General features: G+C 42.1%; 1 protein-coding gene across 1 annotated transcript in view; it reads left to right on the plus strand.

Moving 5' to 3' along the window:
* LOC115092374 (epithelial-stromal interaction protein 1-like) overlaps positions 1-19,561 on the plus strand; it is a 133,921-nt gene that overhangs the window by 88,896 nt on the left and 25,464 nt on the right. The window contains exon 8 of the mRNA XM_029603178.1: positions 14,926-14,999. Within this exon, the coding sequence (XP_029459038.1) occupies positions 14,926-14,999 (74 nt within the window). The remainder of the gene's footprint in view (positions 1-14,925; positions 15,000-19,561) is intronic.

The following is a 19,561-nucleotide window of genomic DNA, read 5'->3' on the forward strand; positions in this document are numbered from 1 at the left end:
CCTCTGCAGCAACCTCAGCTTGTCAACCCAATGAACAGAAGTCAGATTTGGGAATGAAACCCAGATCTCTCTAGTGGCAGTACATAATGCAGGTCACTCAGTACATAGTTCGGAAGAATGTATCTTTGAAGGATACTAATGAAACAGGAGAGTTAGGGCATCCCAACAGAGAGGTTACAATAAAAGCAAAAGTAGTCCATGTGCCTATAAGGAAAGAATCACCTGAGCTGAAGAATTCCAAATTATTCCTATCAACTGAAAAGCAGGTTGTTAATACAGACAAATTTAGGATTTTAGGTAGGAAGCTGAAATCCAGAACCTCCAGGGTGGCATTCTCTGAAATGCTTCCTGTTCCACGTGCAGGTCCCCAAAGGCAGGCAGAGCTCCAGAGTTTCAATGCGTGGATGAGACAATGGTGCAGGGAAGAGGGATTCAGCTTTGTAAGGAACTGGGGAAACTTTTGGGGAAAGGGGAGACTTTTCCGAAAGGACGGGCTCCACCTTAACCAGAGTGGAACCAAGCTGCTGGCACTAACTTTCAAAAAGGAGATAGAGCAGCTTTTAAACTGGAAAGCCGACAGTCACTCAGCAGTGCATGGTTCGGAGAAATGTATCCTTGAAGGATACTAATGAAACAGGAGAGTTAGGGCATCCCAACAGAGAGGTTCCATCAAAAGCAAACATAGTTCATATGCCTATATGTAAAAAATCACCAAAGCTATTGATTACCGAATTATCCCAAACAACTGAAAAGCAGGTTGTTAAAACAAGCAAAAACCACACTTTGAAATGTCTGTATGCCAATGCCAGAAGTCTAAGAAGTAAGATGGGAGCGTTAGAGTGTATAGCAGAGAATGATGAGATAGACATAATTGGCATCTCAGTTACCTGGTGGAAGGAGGATAACCAATGGGACAGTGCTACATCAGGGTACAAATTATATCACAATGATAGGGAGTGCAAGGGCAGCCGACCGACGCGCGGAACTTACTACACCTCCGAAGAGGAAGTAAGTTCAAAAACAAAAAAAAAGGATAGGTAGGGGAAATTTAGGGGTCAGGGTAGAGAGGGGAAAAGGGAGGAATTTTAGGTAGGGGGGGTAGGGAAGTTCCCTCCCAGTCTGCTTCTCTGGAATTTGTTGCCAGAGGATGTGGTTAGTGCAGTTAGTGTAGTTGGGTTTAATAAAGGTTTGGATAAGTTCTTGGAGGAGAAGTCCATTAACTGCTATTAATCAAGTTTACTTAGGGAATAGCCACTGCTATTAATTGCATCAGTAGCATGGGATCTTCTTATGTTTGGGTAATTGCCAGGTTCTTGTGGCCTGGTTTGGCCTCTGTTGGAAACAGGATGCTGGGCTTGATGGACCCTTGGTCTGACCCAGCATGGCAATTTCTTATGTTCTTATGTTCCTTAATTGGAGCGGACTGGGAGGGAACTGGGCAAATGCCTGATCGCATCGCCGCGCGTGCTTTACAAAATTCCTCCCCTCCGCGTGTGACTGGGCACCTGCACACATCATATTTTATCATACACGCGGCAACAGGTGCATGTAATAAAATCGGCATGACTTTTAAAATCTAGCTTTGTGGTTCTGCGCCAGACATAACTTATTGTGTGCTTTCTAGTCTGTAGCTTTGGGATTTTTGGGGGTGAGCACTGCCTTAAGTAAGATCTGTGTATCTAATACAATTTAGTGACTTGGACTGTACAAGTCCAGTGGATACTAATTTTCAAGCTGAGTAATTTGTGTATTTTAAAGAAAAGAAATGAGCTTTGTTTCGTATTTCATAATAAATCTTGTTGTAAAGGCTAGGGAAATTATGTCATTAAGCACATATTTTCCAGCTATCAACTGTGAAAATATTATTTATTGTTTGAGCCTTTTCAGTTCGTTCTGGTCCCTCCACATTCCCACATTGCCTTTTCTGGACATTTTGCCTTCTGCTTCATAGCACTGACTCTTTGCAGCCCTGTTCTTGTTTGTCAGGAGATCCCCCTCCCATCATTATGTGTCTTACAGCAGCTTATAAAATCTCATTTCTTTACCCAGTGCTTTTGTGTTATTACAAAATCCTTTGCTCTGTTTATGAACCTGTCGGGGCTATAGCAATAGCAGTTTTATTTCATAGACCAGCTTTCTAAAAATAATCAAATGGGTTTACATTTAGATACAATAAAAAATGCACATGAATTATTAAAATACAATAAAAATAAAAGCAATAAGACCTGCAGCTGCTAATCATAAAAACCTAAAAATATTCCTATTAAATAGCAGACATCAGTAAAACACATAAAAGAACTAATATACACACTTTGGCTCATTCAATCTAATCATAAAATACCTTAGAAAAGAGCCAAGCCTTACCTAATTTCCTAAACTTAAGGTATCGGTTGTTTCTTTCCGTGCGTAGATCCATTGGCAAAGAGTTCCAATGCAGCAGGGACGAACTGCCCTTTCTTGCAATTTTACACTTTCTTTAGTCACGCCTCTCATTACTCATTTGCATAAATTGTGATTTCTCGTAAAGCCAGCATGAATTACATAGGAGCAACCTTTTACCACGTTTGCCCACTCAATGTGCAGGCCAACGTATGCACATGTGTCAGGTTCGTGCATTATGTGCACCCAGGGGTGGAGCTAGGTAGGGGTTAGTGCTTGTGCATGTACTTTTATAAAATATGGCGGCATGCGCCTGAGCGTGCAGGAAAATTTTGTCCGCACCACACAGCAGGTGTAGCGTGTGGAAATAACATGGTGGTCTGGTTATCAATGCAGAGCCATGCGCGTAAGTTTGCTTTTAAAATGGTTGTATCTTGTATGAGTTTTGGCCAGCTTTCTTGTGCAGGCTGTTTGAGAATTACCCTCAAAATGCATTGTTAAGGATGCATAATAAATTATTATTATTATTATTACTATTGCTATTATAAATAATAATACAGTTCCACGTACATTTTTCAAACAGGCCAGATGTGGCATAAATATATCTGGTTAAATTTTGACCAGCTAGATTTAGGAGAATTTTCAGCTGAAATACCTAGCCCAGTAGTATTCACTCCCAGCCCGTGAGGACCTTAAACAGGTTGAGTTTTTAGGATATTTGTAATGAATATGAAAGAGAGAGATTTGCATGCATAGTGTCTTCATTGAATGCAAATGTATCGCTTGCATTTTCATTGGGGATATCCTGAACACCCGACCTGTTTGCAGCTCTCAAGACTGGGAGGGCCTGCTCCGCAGCCAAGACAACCAGATCATTTTAACAGGTTCTTACTAATTATTCGCTCTTAGCTTTCAAAGGCTGCAAGCACATCAGGTTTTCAAGATATGCCCAGCGAATATGCATAAGATAAATATGCACACAAAGGAGGCAGTGTGCATGCAAATCCAATCTCACGCATAATCATTGTGGGTATCCTGAAAACCCAACCTGCTTGTGACCCTCAAGAGCTGGGAGTGAATACCACTGGACTAGGTTTTCAGCTGAAAATTCTTCTAAATTTAGCCAGTCAAAATTTGATCAGCTATATTTAGGTCAGCTCTACACATCTGTGTTGTCTGGTGAAACTTAACTAATTAGTGCTGAAAATCAACACTAATTAGCTAAGTCTTTTTTTTTTTTATTTTTTAAATCCAGTGATCCCCTATCCTCTCTCCCTCCCAATTGTACCCAATATACAAGAACCCTAAATGTGCCCCCTTTGCGATCAGTCCTTTTCCTTTGCCCCTGTACATGATAAAATTAAAACAGGGAGAACTGATCTCCCATCCTCTCCCCATCTCTAAAATATCCCTCCATCTTGCTGACCCCTATTCCTGCCCCTCAGGCCTCTGCAAAGCCACTACAAAGAGACAGCAGGAAGGACTTGGGTTTCCCTTGTTACCCTGACAACAATGCTACCATCAGCACATAATATAGATGTAATGGGATCTATGGTCCCTTCTCTAGGTCTGTTCTTCTCCTAGCAAGGGACATAATGTAATGATCAGAGTAATGAGTGGGCTAAACCTTTTGCTATGACACTCCCCTCTAGGAGTGGTCACAGTGGTACAATCCTGGTTTTGGAGAAAGAAGCCCAAAAGCGTTCTGTTCAGAATGGTTAGGAATCAGAAGACAGAGAGGCAGCCAGCCTCTGACTACTTGTCAGAGTGTGGAGTTTGGGAGAGGGTTAAACCTGCCTTTGTTCCTGATCTTCCAACGATTGTGGTAAATAAAGAGCGTCACACAGATAGCTCTCTGTGGTGGGTTTCTGATATTTTACTAAAAGTAACTGCTCCTGTTGGTTCCAGACATTGGAGCAGAGATTATCTCCGCTCTGAAAGAGTAAATCTCTCACCCCGGGTCTTGTTTTGCTATGGAGAAAGAGGATCTTGATCCAAGTTCTGTGTCTGAATGAAGATCTTCACAGGAACAAGAAGGAAGTGTGTGTCAGGTGACTAGACGTGTAGAAAAGCAGAGTAGAGAAAGAGAGCTGCTCATCCAGTGATCGACGTCCAGTGACTCGGGAGTCCAAAGGTGGAAGGAGAGATGTGTGAGGAAAGAGATTCAAGCATTGGAAAAGCAGATACTATACAGGGTCCTTGGGAGGCAGGGAGCCCACGTCTGTCCAAGGGAGCTTGAACCCCCAATAAGGCAATTGAAGGGATCTCAGGAAGGTAAAACAGCAAGGATCCCTTTGATACCTTTGATACCATTTTTACCTAACTGTGGGATTTTAAGTACTTTACAGACTGTACCACTTGCAACAATTTTGTTTGAACTGTCCAGCAAAACCTCCCCCTCCCCCCCTTTTAAAGAATCCGTGCTAGGGTTGCAGGACTGAATCAGGACTGAGCCCTGGGGTTGAGTGTGGCTCACCGCCCCCCTCCCCGCTAACTGCTTGCAAAGGAAAGGGAGGCTACATTGGAGGCAAGGATTCCTTGGGCACTGAAAGAGTATGTCAGATACTGCTTAAAAAGCTTCAGATGTTGAATCTAAGAGACATTGATTAACCAAATATTTTTAGCTTATGCTATATTTTCAAAGATCTCATCTTTTCCTATGGTAGTTAATATTATTCTTACTAGTAACAGATTATAGAGAGAACCTTTAGTCCCCAAACTCAAAAAACTCAGTAGAATGTTCTTCAAAGTTTACACCCAATTAGAGGCCTTAGTTCTGGCAGTCTGAAGAACCATAGAAAAACCATGGACTTTTGGGCTTAGCACATATTCTATTTTCCACATTTCCTCAAGCGTTATTATAATCCTAAAGAGCAACTTTGCACTTCCCCTCTTCCAGTAGGAGAAAGCATGGATCTCTCAATGCTCGCAGTGTCTCTTCCTCCTGTGATAATTTTCCTCGCTGCTAGAACAATGGACACTGGATTGGCAGGAGTCTCAAACATCTGCTTCACCATTTAGTAGGCCTTGATGTAAACCCAGAAGCACCAGTGGGAGAACTTCATTTCCCGAAGCATCTGTAACCACCTAGTCCCAGTCCCCACACCTACAAGTTTCTGAATTAGTGGATTTTCCAATGCAGCAGTTGTCTCCTGGCACTCCAATAGAAAACAGTGGGGCATGAACTGGGCTCAAATATGCATTCCTGGTCCTTTTTCACAGAATGCCTGGCTTCTCAGTCAACGGCTTCAATCCAGGCCTCGCTCCCATAGAAACCTCAAAGGAGGCCATGGATCCCAAGAACCCATAAGCAGAAGAAATCATTGTAGGGAAAGACCGTGCCCTGTCTTTACTGTTCACCACTCCAAGAAACAAAATTGGAGAACTCCTCCTTAAGGGCTATGACAGAAATTATAAAAAAGCCAGGTGGCCATTGTTTCAAGTTTGGTCTACTTCTTACTTCCCACTTTTATTGGTTCTTTTCACCTTGGCACTCTAAACTCTTAAGTATAATACTTTTTGGGTCTCCCTTTTTGCTGTGTAGCTCACATTCTCCACTAGAGATCATGACACTCTAGGCACACACTCATAATCATATGTTGGCCAACAGTGGCTTTCTTCTCCAAATCCGAACACAGCACCTCCAGTGATGAATTTAGTTATTTGATGCCCCTAGATACTGTTGGTGCTGTTGCCCCCTCCCACTTCTGGACAAGGGACAACAGAGCAGAAAGTCCAAGGCATAGATTTCTTAGCTCTGCTGTATTTGCTCCAGGCTCACCTTTTCACATCCCTGAATGACAGGAGAAGGGCTGGGTTAGGCTGCAGAGTGGTTTGTCTTTGCTCCCTGCTGTGTGCTCTAGCTTTACCTCTCTCCTCCTGTTCTGTGCACAGAGCAGGAGGGGAGGGGCTGGAATAGAGAACAGAGCAGTTCTTCTTTGCTCTGTCCCTTCCCTCCTCATCCCACCTCTCCTGTTCTCTGCTCTGCTCTGAAAGGAGTTGGAGCAGGAAGCAGAAGGCTGTTCTCTGCTGAGTGGAATTCAGTATAGCTATGAGGCTGCAAATCTTCATCGGGCCTGCTGCTCCCAGATTTTTACTCTAATAATATAAATCCTGTAACACGTATAGTAGGGTGGGAGAACCCAATGTGACCTCATAAATTAGTGCCCAAAGGCTGCAAGCTTATGCAAGCTTTCAATGGCAAGAGCCTTTTTTAATCATTGGTCACAATGAGCTGTTTTTTAGGAACGCTTCCTTTTCAGAAGCTGTGCCGTCTGTATGCACTTAATATGGAAACGCTTCGGTGTCTTGAAGCTGTACCATAGAAGTATACTTATCTTACAGCATTTTCACATTGGAGAGCCTTGAGATGATGCGACACTCAGTGTTTCAGAGAGAACCTCCTTCTTGAGGGGGTCGGATGCCAATGCTGCCGGCTCAATAGTTGCATGAGAAACACTCTTATATGGCTGTCAGCAACGACTCACAGCCAAGTGACAGACTGTTTATCAGCATCGTGGAAAGCTACATTGAGACGCTAAATACGCAGCCATATAAGAGTGTTCTCGTACAACTATTGAGCCGGCAGCATTGGCATCCGACCCCCTGAAGAAGGAGGTTCTCTCCGAAACACTGAGTGTCGCATCATCTCAAGGCTCTCCAATGTGAAAATGCTGTAAGATAAGTACACTTCTATGGTACAGCTTCAAGACACCGAAGCGTTTCCATATTAAGTGCATACAGACAGCACAGCTTCTGATAAGGAAGCGTTCCTAAAAAACAGCTCATTGTGACCAATGATTAAAAAAGGCTCTTGCCATTGAAAGCTTGCATAAGCTTGCAGCCTTTGGGCACTAACGTATGAGGTCACATTGGGTTCTCCCACCCTACTATACGTGTTACAGGATTTATATTATTAGAGTATCTATTACTGACTTCCTGTTATTTGTGGAACTTATATTTTTTGTATTGCTCCCAGATTTTTGCCATCCTACCGTAGGCACAGGCCTACTGTGCTTATTGGCAAATCCAGGCCTGACCACCTCCGCAGCCAGCCCCAAAAGAGTGAGGATGTAGACGTGGATCCCTGTGCCACAGAGGACAGCATTACAGTATAAATCTCAGTATATATACAGTACAAATCTTTTGTTTTATGTTTTCAGAAATGTAGAGATCTCGTAGCCATTATTGGGCCTGGAGAAAAATGGAATATTTGTAGTTTGTGATATCATTTTCCTTACACCAAAAATAAGATTTAGTACATGAACTTTTTAGACCATAAAAGTCCCTTCTTCAGATGTGACTTGCAGGAAGGAAGAATGTTGTGGGACAGACGTTCCTACAGTAGAGGTATTTAGAAAGTGTCAAGAGAAGATTAGATTAACATCAATTAGTATCACTTATCAGAAGGTGAATCGCTTAGAAGGTTCAGAAATATTGTTAATGGGATATAAAGGTAATGACTCGTTAGGACAGTGAGCAGAAATAGTTAAAGGTCATGAATTCAATGTCTTGGTTGAGTCCGTCTTTTAAAATCCTAATAGATGAATATGTCCGTTCCCATGTCCTCCTTTCTTGTGTTTCTAAAATTGTCTTTGAGGACTAACACAGAGAAGTCAAAGAGCATAGGGCAATTTTAAGTAGTCCTACCTAGGTGCAGAGTCTCTGGGGCCCCTTCTACCAGGTTCCAATGGACTTTATAGGCAATTATTCAAAGAGGAACTACCTATGTATTTCTTCTTTGAAAATGCCCTTACGTGAGCGCAAAAGTCCCCATGTAGTTTACACATCTTGTTTCCTGCACGCAGAGGAAAAAGGGAAAAAGTCTTCATGTAGAATTCAAAATTCAGTTCTGCCTGTGTACTTTATTCCCCTGACCTAAACACGTTCCTGGGCATTGCCTCTTTTTAAATCCAGCTAAAAGTACCACGTGCTACAGAAAACCCACACAATACAGTACTTTCAGCCAAGCTGACGAAGACAGGTTTCAGATAAGCCGGTTTACCCAGGTAAAGGCCTTTTTTCTGAGCATTGTGATTTGGAGCAATGCTGTCCCGCAGGTACGTTGATGATGGGGTCAGATATAGTACACTGACTGTGGTTCAGCCTCTTTAGTTTCTCCTGCATTTGCTTGTTAGGGTATTTCTTGCATTGGATGAGGTGCACCATATTGTTGGATTTGCAGATAAATGATCCATGTAATTATCTGACTTGGTGCTGTGCTGTGGGGATGGCATTTTGTATTTGTTTAGGTTTTCCAATCTTGCTTTCCTTCCTGTCCTAGAGTGCCTTTTGATCCTGTTGCCTAGCTACATGTATTTTTCCCTGATAAGTAGGTTGCAGAGGTTGTTTACAAAAGTTACAATAAGTGGTTCCGTTAATATATGTCTCAGTGATTCCTCTACAGTAAACATACTTTGAAACTCCCAGAAGATGTCTTTGAGTGGTGATAATACAAATTTGTTCGTAGTGACAAAGAGTATCTGATCTAGCTGATTTTCCTCTTTGTATTGAATAAGTATTTTTCTAGGTATCTGTACAGTATGCTCCATTTCTCTATTTGTCTGGCTCAATGACCCTGTTGGATAATGGCACTGTGGAGGGATAAGGAGATTTCTGTCTCAGGTATTGGACAGTTGAACTGTGGATTACCAGTTTTTTATTTTTGTGCGGTGAGGGTGGAAGCTGGAGCTATGCAAAGAACTGTGATTCTCCACGGAGAGTTTTATTTTTGTATACGCATTCAAAATGTTGTACTGTTATCAACGCTTTCAATCGTAGAAATGAAGAGAAAATAAATTACCCATACAGAATAAAAATAAGTCAGTGAGAATGCAAACTTTTCCTAGAACTTCAAATTAAGTTTATTAGGTTCTAGCAGCTTTTAACTTACGGATTTAAACTGGATAGAAACATTTCCAGAGGCTTCCATATTTCACAAAAATGGCAAAGTTTATTAAGGATTTTTGGGACCACTTCTTGAAATTTATGACAATAACTTTCAAGCCAGTGCGCGGGCATGTCAGCGAGCACGCAGACACGCAGCCAATTTATAACTTGCGTGCACGTTATAAAGTGGCCTGGCCATGCGTCCGTGTGCTCCCAATTTTAAGTGGGTGTACAAATCCCAATTCTACCATGTAAGTCAGGGTATTTTATAATGGGCGTGCGCCCAGATCATTGCCAGTTTCACCAGTTCATCCACCGGTTCACTCAGTTAATGTCCAAGTCCACCAAATCTGCCTGGTTTGATAGCCTGCACTGCTTACAGTTACCACAGACCATTTAAACCTGGCAGAAATCACTGGCTTTAATATTTATTTATTTAGCATTTTTTATATACCGAGGTATAAGCAGAGTTGCCTTCACTCCGGTTTACATACAGAAACAACATGTTACATAGAACGATGTATGAAGATTACAATTTAAAATTAACGATAGTAAATACAACAGGAGAATGTATAACGAGATAACACAGGATAGAACCCTGAATAGATGTACATATATCTCATGAAGCATTGAAGGGCATCTGTATCATTGTAACAGGGAGATTGAAGATTGAAAAATGGCAGAATATATAAAAGAATTTTAAAGTCATTGAGTGCTATCTTTAAAAGATTGGCTGAGAAGCCAGGGTTTTAAGTCTTTTTTGAAGGATTTTAAGTTATCTTGATTGGTGAGGCAATGAGGAAGCGAGTTCCAGAGCTTAGGGCCGATGATGGAAAAGGCTCTGTTTCTGGTGGAGGATAATTTAGCCTGTGGTAGTGAGGGAATCACTAGATTAATTTTGCTGGCAGTTCGTGTAGAACGTTGGGAGCAATGGATGTGAATGATGTCATCAAAGGCGGAATAGTCGGCATTGTATATTGCTTTGTGGAGTATGGTGAGGACTTTGAATTCTGCTCTTTTTTCAATAGGGAGCCACTGTAATTGGTTGAGAACAGGTGTAATGTGATCAGCTTTTCTTGTACCTGTTAGAACTCTGGCTGCAGCATTCTGAAGGAGCTGCAAGGGTCTCGAGGAAGATTTTGGAAGGCCAATCAATAGGGAGTTGCAGTAATCCAAACCTGAAAAAATGAGGGCTTGAAGGACAGTTTTGAAATCATGGGGGTGGAGTAGGGGTTTTAGATGTTTTATTATTTGAAGTTTGTGAAAGCCTTCCTTTATTTTTGTGGAGATGTGTTTTTTGTAGATTAGGTCAGTGTCTAACCAGACACCCAGGTCTTTAACGCTCTCTTTGAGAAGGACGAGGGTCTTGTCAAAGTAGAAGGGTGGAATTGTTAAATGTCCAGGATTTTTTTTGGCAATTAGGATACATTCGGTTTTGCTTGTATTTAGACATAATTTAAGATGAATTAGCAAGTTTCTGATAGTATCCAAGTGTGAGGCTGCTTTAGACATAGCATCTTCTATCGAGGAAGAAATAGGAATGAGTAATTGAATATCGTCTGCATACATGTAATACGTTATGTCAAGACTAGATAAGAGATGGCAAAGAGGGGTCAGGTAGATGTTGAATAAAATTGGTGAAAGTGCTGATCCTTGAGGCACACCTGTATCGAGGGGGATAGGAGAAGAAGAGCTATTGTTGTGAAAAACTTTGAAGTGTCTGTTACTGAGGAAGGATGAGAACCAACTGAGAGTTTTGCCAGCCAGCCCAATGGATTCTAGACAGGAGATGAGAATTTTATGATCCACTGTATCGAAGGCAGCAGAGAGGTCTAAGAGAATCAGAAGGTATCCTTTTTTGTTGTCAAAACCTCTTAGGATGGTATTGGAGAGTTTAAGGAGGAGGGTTTCAGTGCTGTGGTTTTTTCTGAAGCCGAATTGGGAAGGATAAAGAATTTTATTATCGTCTAGATGATCGTTGAGTTGTTTCAATGCCGCCTTCTCAATCATTTTTGCAAAGAAGGGTAGGTTGGAGATTGGGCGGTAGTTGTTTAGGTCATCTGGATTGAGGTTTTTTTTTCTTTAATAAAGGAGTGACGGTGGCAATTTTTAACTTGGGAGGCAGCTCGCCTTCCTCGAGCGATTTGTTGATGATTGCTGAAATTGTTGGAGCTAAAGGATAGGCAATTTCTTTAAGAACTCGGGTGGGAATGGTGTCGAGTTCATGACGAGCAGGGTTGATTTTCTTCATCATTTTTTCAGTTTCAGTGATGGAAATAGGTCTGAAGTCGAGCCAAGGAGGGATGTTAATTGAAGAAGTTTGTAACTTGCAGAAAGAAGAGGTGATGAAGGTGTTTGTTATTTTGGAGATTTTATCCTTAAAGTAGATGGCTAAATCTTGGCTAAGGTTTTTTTTGGTAATAGTAGTGTTGGAGATGTGGATATCGGAGATGAGGTTGTTTACAAGGTTGAATAAGGATTTGGGTTTGTTGGAGGAATTTATAATTTTATTGCCGAAGTAGTTCCGTTTTGTGTTTTGGATTGATTTCTTGTAGGCTGCTAATTGTGAACGGTATTTTTGTAGTGTAGCAGGCAGCTTATTTTTTTGCCATTATTTCTCTGTTTTCCTGAGAGCTGATTTCATGTTTTTTAGGGTGGTGTTAAACCATGGGTTTTGTATTTCTTTTTTGTTCTTTAGGTGTTTGATCTTCTCCGGGTTAATGATGTTAGCGGTTGTTTCAGTGATTGAGGACCATGATTGGATAGCGTTATTTATGTTTGATAAGTCAAGATTCGCTAGTTGTAGACCCAGCTCTTGAAGGAGAAGATTAATTTGATAGGGTGGACGGAATTTGAAGGATTTTTTTGTAGAGTTATTATTTGTTGGGTTGTTGAAGTTCGTTTGGGATTTGCAGAGTAAGAGATGGTGATCAGACCATGGGACTGGGTTGTGAGAAATAGAAGAGTTCATGAAGAAGTTGTTGGTGAAAATCAGGTCGAGAGTGTGACCTGCTTTATGTGTAGGGTTGTTCACTTGAAGGATGAAGTTTAGACTTGATAGCATGTCGAGAAGAGTTTCGCAGCTAGGAGAACGGGGGTTGGCGTCTGTATGGAGGTTGAAGTCTCCAAGAATGATCACAGGTTTTTTTTATGTTGATGTTAGAGATGAGAAATTCAATGAGCGGAGAAATGTTGTTGTCTAGTAGTTTAGGGGGGCAATAAACGAGGCAGATTTGTAGATGTTGGGAGTCGAAGAGAGTAACTTCAAATTGTTTAGGGAGGTTGTGTGGGATTATTTTCATTGAAAAGTGTTTTCTTATGATAAGTAGCAGGCCTCCTCCTCTTTTGTAGTTACGGGGAATTGAAAAGGTATCGTAGTCATTGTGGTTAAGGTGGTTCAGAATTACTTGATCGGTGTTTTTTAGCCAGGATTCAGTTATAGCGAAGAAGTCAGGATTTTTTTCTTGTAGTATGTCAGAAATTAACATGTGTTTCTTAGACAATGACTGCGCATTGATGAGAAGAAAGGTGAGACATAAGAAGTTTTTGTTTTTCAATAGGGGGATGTTAATAAGGTGGCTGTGTCTGTTTTGGAAATAAGAGTTGGAGAAAGTTGTCATCTTTGATTGGGTGAGGGAGAGGAAGAAGGAAATCGGGAGAGGGGTACCAGAAGTTGAAAGAGACTGTAGGGGCCGAATGGTGGATGCTGGAAGTTGAATGCTATCCGAGTGGTGGACACTGGAGGTTGAATGCTGTCCGAGTGGAGGTTGAATGCTGTCCGAGTGGTGGACACTGGAGGTTGACTGCTGTCTGAGTGGAGGTTGAATGCTGTCCGTGTGGAGGTTGAATGCTGTCCGAGTGGTGGACACTGGAGGTTGAATGCTGTCCGAGTGGAGGTTGAATGCTGTCCGAGTGGAGGTTGAATGCTGTCCGAGTGGTGGACACTTTAAAAATTAATATTTTTAAAGCTTACACCTCCTCCCTAGCAGAAGTAAATTTACACAGCAGTGGAGCTGGGCGCTCGCAAGGGCACGTAAATATCTACGCGCACATCTCTTGGCAATGCCCCAAAATGCCCACGCCCCCACCCAGAGCATGCCCAAACCTTGCCCCGTTTTGAAATCAAGTGTGATGTGTGCGCAGTGGGGGATAGGCGCGCGTCTGAGCGGCTTCTAAAATTTGGTCGGCGCGCACAAGCCCGACAACTTGTGCTCCCATCCCCTAATTTATACGCCCGCCGGGCTTTTAAAATTCACCTTTATGTCTAAGACGAACGTTGTTGCGCCCCACATTCATCTTTGTACCAGTACTGTTTCCAGCTGTTAGGCACCAGCATCGTAGTTTACTTTCATTATCAGCTAAACAGTGCAGAAGAGCAATAGATTTCCAATTAACAAGTTTAAAAGATATTTGTTCTTGAATGTGTAAAATGTTACAGATTTGTTCCCGCGCCTTTTTTCCAATAAGCCTTCAGCTTGGGACAGCAATGTAAACATACGAGATAATGTTCCAAATGCAATGGAACGAAACCTACATTTATTGCATACTTGCTCCATAAAAGTTAGAGGCTTATTTAACGTTCAAATCGCCCTGCATGCTACAAGATATAACATTTGTGTGACAGGCGTAGACAGGGCCTGCTGCTCCCGGATTTTTGCCATCCTAGGCACAGGCCTACTTTTCCTTTGCCTCAGTGGTGTGTTTGAGATTGCAGTTTCTGTGTGACCATCTTCTTTTCTACTTTGCTGCCCTGTGAGTAATTGGAATGTTTCTAGGGGTTCAGGTTGGTCTGGTCTAACAGTTGGTGTAGTAGGACAAGTGTTTCTGAAACCAGTCCTCAAGTATCTCCTAGCCAGTCTGGCTAGACTGGCTAGGATGTCCTTCAAAACTAACTGGAGGAGCACTGCAGTTTATCATGTGGTAAAAGTTTAAGTTAAATAGTTCTTAGGGAAATAAATAAATGTTTATCCTACTATTACATAAACTGCTTGCTGTTATTGTTTTCCAAATTTTGCTGTGTTTTATTTACAACTCTCAAATGGTTGCACAGGTTTTCACTTCTCTTGTCCAAAACTGCCAATAAAGTAATTACTTTATGGAGATATATTATCTGCAGCTACCTAGGGTATCTTCCTTTTGGTACAAGAGAGCTATTCCACAATGAGTTCATACCCCAGGTATAGGTGGCAAATGTTCCCATTTGCTCAGTCACTAAAAAGAGTTACTAGCCCCACAGCATCTCACATTTGCTGCCATGTCCAGGGTAGGTTAGCAAAATTAACTCTCCATGAGCATCCGGTCGCCAAAGTGTCTTGTTAGAGGTAAAATGTTCAGGAGCTGCCATTTCCTCTCTGTCTCTGAAACTCCTCCCAGAGCTCTCCTGATCATGACTCAGGCTTGCCAGGTACATGGGGTCCTCCTTACTGTGGTGTTTTGGGGGTGTACTGTTACCTCAGAAGCTGATGTTGGTGATGGTGTTCTCATTTTGTTATGAAAGAAAATTATTATCATTAAGAAAAATATGTAGCTGACTATAGGCGAGGACTTTGAATGGATTTCTGTACTTGTTGAAATGGAAATTCAATTAATTATTTTGTATTCTGCTTATGTTAATGAAGTACTATTTACAGTATTTCTGGTTTTCTCTTTTGTTTCCAGAGTGAGTTACTGAAATTTAAACAAAAGGAAGAAGAGGAAGAGAGGAAGAAATCTCTACAGAGGGAGCACAGGAGGTCGGTGCTTTAATTAAGTGAATAAATAGAAACATTTGCCTCAATTAAAGGCAAATAAATGAAATTATACTCTGTGTTACTGCTGGGCAATATTGCAATAATATGCTGTCAATCACATCTTTGAATGGAGGATCATATCTGTACTAGTGGTATGATAATTTCACATATCTATCACAAACAGGGCTGGAAAATTTCCAGGTGCCAGGTTACTTGGGTGCATAAAACTTGGGCTTTGATGCCTGATGGAAAAGACAATAGCAGGGTCCATGCAGTGGAGCACTGCAGTAACTGCCGCCAGCAGCGTGTGAGTGGTGGAGCACTGCTCCCTATGGGGCCCAGATCGTGAAGCACTGCGGTATCTGCCACTGATGGGGGCAGGTCCCAGGCCACGTAGCATTGATGGCTGTTGTTAAAGAGCCAGGGAGCCTCCGTGACTTCTGTCAACTGCCATGAGAAAAAGGAAGTATGCCTGAAGGGGAGGCAAGAGGGAGAATGCTTGGAAGCGGGGGAAAAAGGAAGAGAGGGCACCGGGAGTGAAACGAGTGCCTGGAGAGCAAAGGAAAGCAGAAGGTAAAAATAAAAATAATGAAACAAAAAAAAAACAAAACTAAAAATTAAAGCAAATATACAAAAAAGAGAGAGAAAAATAACCAAAGAAAAAACAGAGCAAAAGATATTTCTCTGGTTCCTAAAAATGTTTGGCAGATGCCTAAGTTTTGTTAGTTTTTCCGCTCCTAATCATAAAGAAACTGATTTTCTATGCTTATTTGCTGTGCTATTTAGAACTAGCCTGGCTTTTTATAGTGAAGTGTCTTCTTAAGTAAATTTAAGGTTTATTCAATGCAATTTGGGATTTAGCAACATTGTATAGCTGCAAAATATTTTTCAAGTTGGGAGAATACAATAAGTTGTGTCCTGTGCTAAAAAAAAAAAAAATCTTTTGGCCAAAGGGACCATGTAACTCAGAAAGCCAACATGAAAGGCATTTATGCAGTACTGTAAGGTAGGTTCCCCTTGCAAAATACATTATCGGCCTCACTATAAAATGCATGCCACTCATTTATCCCTTTTTGATCTGTGTGTCTCCTGCAGATATCTCTAAACTGAGTTTGCTTGGTTCTCTTTTACTCTTGACTCCTCATGCTGGCTTCCGAGGGATGTATAAGTAAGCCTGAGACATAGGGGTTGCTTGTCTGTGCAGACAAAAGAAGAGCAATGGGCTATGAACCAGGGAAACCAGGGTTCCAACGCCTTTTCTCCCACTAAGATTCCTTGTGACCTTGGTAATTCACTTTATCTCCTGTTGTCTCAGGTACTCACTAAGGGCAAGATTTTAAAAAGCATTTACATGTTAAGAGCTTGATTTTCAAAAGTATTTACATGCTTAAAATTGGGTTTTACCCATGTTAAGTGCACTTACGCAGGTAAATGGCTTTTGAAATTTGCTACAATATATGCCTATTGAATTGTCCATAGGATACTCATGTGTAAGTGCATTTTGCGCACATAAATGGCTTTTTAAAATTGCTATTATATTATGTCACATTTACATCATAACGCCTTTAAAAATGACCTCCTTAAAGGTGAATTTTAAAATCCCAGTGCGCGCCAAAATCGGGAGATATGCGCACAAGTCAAGCTCGCACCCACCCACCGAATTTTAAAAGCTGCCCAGATGCATGCGTGTATCCCACTGTGTGCACATCTCAAAAGTTGTCAAAAAAGGATGTGGTGTGGGTGTGATCTGAGTGGGGCATAAGCATTTTGGGGCCTAGATTCCCTGCTGCGTAAGTTTGCTTCTGCTAAGGAGGAGGTATAAGTTAAAAAAAATAAATCAATAAAGAGAGCCATTTCTGATGAGTTTAAAGGGTCTGGGGTAACTAGGGGGAATGCATACTATCAACCCAGGGGTGTTTGAAGGACCTAGCTCTTAACTGAATGAACTGGTGAAACTGGCAATGGCGTTGACACACGCCCCTTTTAAAATTCCCCGAATCACACAACAGAATCAGGATTTACTCATCTATGCGCAGGCCTATGTAAAATTGGGGCGCACATCTGATGTGCCCAGGCTATTTTATAACGTATGTGTATGTGTGTGCAAATTATAAAATGACCTCCCTGGGTGCTCATTGGCATATATGTACTAATGTGCGCCCGCGCACTGGTTTGAAAGTTACCATACCTGATGGTAAGCTATTTCTGGCCAGAGACTTACCACACCTAATAAAATGTAAACTGCCTTGAACTAAAATTGGAAAGATGGTCTAGAATAGGGGAGGAGGAACCACAGAGGTTGATTTTAAAACAAGCGCACAGGCGTCCATGTGCGCGCATTTCCCGCATTGGCGCGTACTTGTGCATCGGATTTTAATATCCATGCATGCATGTGCGGGCAGGTGGCCTCTCGCTCGCGCAGAGGGGGAATTTTGTAAAGTACGCGCGGTGACGCGATCGGGCCTTTGCACTGGGAAGGAATTCTCCTATACCCCTACCTACCCTTCCTCCTTTTTCCCCTCCCCTCTCCTCTCCTCTCCTCTCCGATCCGATCCCTAACCCCTACCTAGCTACTCAAATTTTTTTTGTTTTTTATCTTACTGCTTCTTCAGAGTAGAAGTAACTTTGGCTCGCTGGCCTGCTGCCGACTCACGCTTCCCCGGGACAGGGCCTAATGGCTGCTGTCCCGGTCGGCCCCCGCCACATACGCGCATGTGTGGGCCGTGCGCAAGCAACGCGGATTTAAAAAAGCCACAGACTACACACACACGTACCCGTGCACGTGTGAAAAATAAGGGCGGTGGAAAAGGGGCGGGGCATGGGCATTCCAGGGTGGGGCCAATACTTACGCACGTAACTCTGTATTTAAAACCGGAAACCGCAATGTACTTAGGATTGTTAACCGCATTACTTTACTGCTGCAGATGAGGAGCAAGTCTGTAGATCTCAAGTTTTAGGGCTTATAGGACAGAGTGAGGTGTCTGGATCAACTGGGAGGGAGGGGGGGGCAAGCAGGATGAAGATCCAGAGGGATCTGGCAAGACCTCAATATTAACTAGACAACCTGGTAAACTAATTGGAAAAACTGGGAATGAACCTCGCGCAATCATGTTTTAAATTCTGCTTACATTCACGCGTAGAAGCCGACAAAGTCCTATGGAAGACATGCACGCTAGTTTTGCTGAGTAAGCTCTTAAAATTGGGAGCATACTTACACGTGGGACTATTATACTTACACAGGTGTATTGTAAAACTTGCATGCACAATTGTGCATATGATTTAAAATTCCAGCATATCTTTGCTTGCCCACCAATACGTACATGTATGGGTGCATGTGCACTCATTTTAAAATTAAGCAGGTAGTGTTTATATGCTGAGCTGAAATGAAAGGCTCTTCGTAAATATAACTGAATTGAATATTTCCAAAACAGTATGGGGCAGATTTTAAAAGGTACGCGCATGGCCTATATTTGTGCGTGCTACCCGGCGCACATAAAGGTACACCCGATTTTATTACATGTGCGCGCAGCAGCGCGCATGTTATAAAATCAGGGGTCGGCGCACGCAAGTTGCACCAGAGCCCTCGGGGAGACCAGCTGGCTTTCCCTGTTCCCTCCCACCTTCCCCTCCCTTACCCTATCTGTCCCACCCCCCAGCCCAAAAAAAAAAAAAACCCCGTACCTTTGTTGCGGAAGTTACGCCTGCCGGCCAAGTGCCGGCGCGCGATCCCCTGGCCCAGCAGCCATACGGAGGCCTCTGGCCACGCCCCCACCCCACCCCCAGATCGCCCATGGTTTCAAGCCCCGGGACTTACACGCGTCCTGGGGCTTTACGCGCGCCGCCAGGCCTTTTGAAAACAGGCCCGGCGCACGTAACCCCCCTACGCTCGTAAATCTGGATTTATGCACGTAACCCTTTGAAAATCTGCCCCTATGCATTTAAACACATTTTGAAAATGAAAATGATAAAAAAAAAGAAAAAGAAGAAGAGGATTCCTCATAGTCTATCTACTTGATGTGTGAATATATCTTTTTTAAAATGTCTGTGTTTATTCTAAACCAAAAGGCCAAATTTCAGTGCTATATGATGGATTTGAATTCCCAAACCTTGGAACTTAAGACATTTAAGAAAATAAACCAGTCAAAAGTAAAAAAAAAAAAAAAAAAAAGACTAAACTTAACCTTTGGTTGACAGTATTTATGTTTAAGATGGGCTAAAACTTTCTGCAATCATGATCCAGTAACCAAGGGACCATGGTATTCGATATTTTCAGTCTCATAATTCCCAGTTTTGATCATTATCAGAAATAATTATTTTATCACAAAATTCAAGCAAAGCCCCCTTCTTGGCTTGTCCCTTTTGGTTGCAGGTTGTGATTTATGCATCTTTTGTACAACCTTTAGTTTCTGTAACAAGAAGACAAGCAAAAGAAATAACGCAAAGATTGCTTTTAGTAGTAGTCTAAGGTCTTCAAGTCTTTTTGGCTTGGATTAATTCTCCATAGCTTTCCTGGTTAACCTAACTTTGCTCCATTTAGGATTTGAAATATCTCTTCCAAACTGCTG

This window comes from Rhinatrema bivittatum, chromosome 5 (assembly GCF_901001135.1).
Source record: "Rhinatrema bivittatum chromosome 5, aRhiBiv1.1, whole genome shotgun sequence".
In the NCBI taxonomy this organism is placed as follows: Eukaryota; Metazoa; Chordata; class Amphibia; order Gymnophiona; family Rhinatrematidae; genus Rhinatrema; species Rhinatrema bivittatum.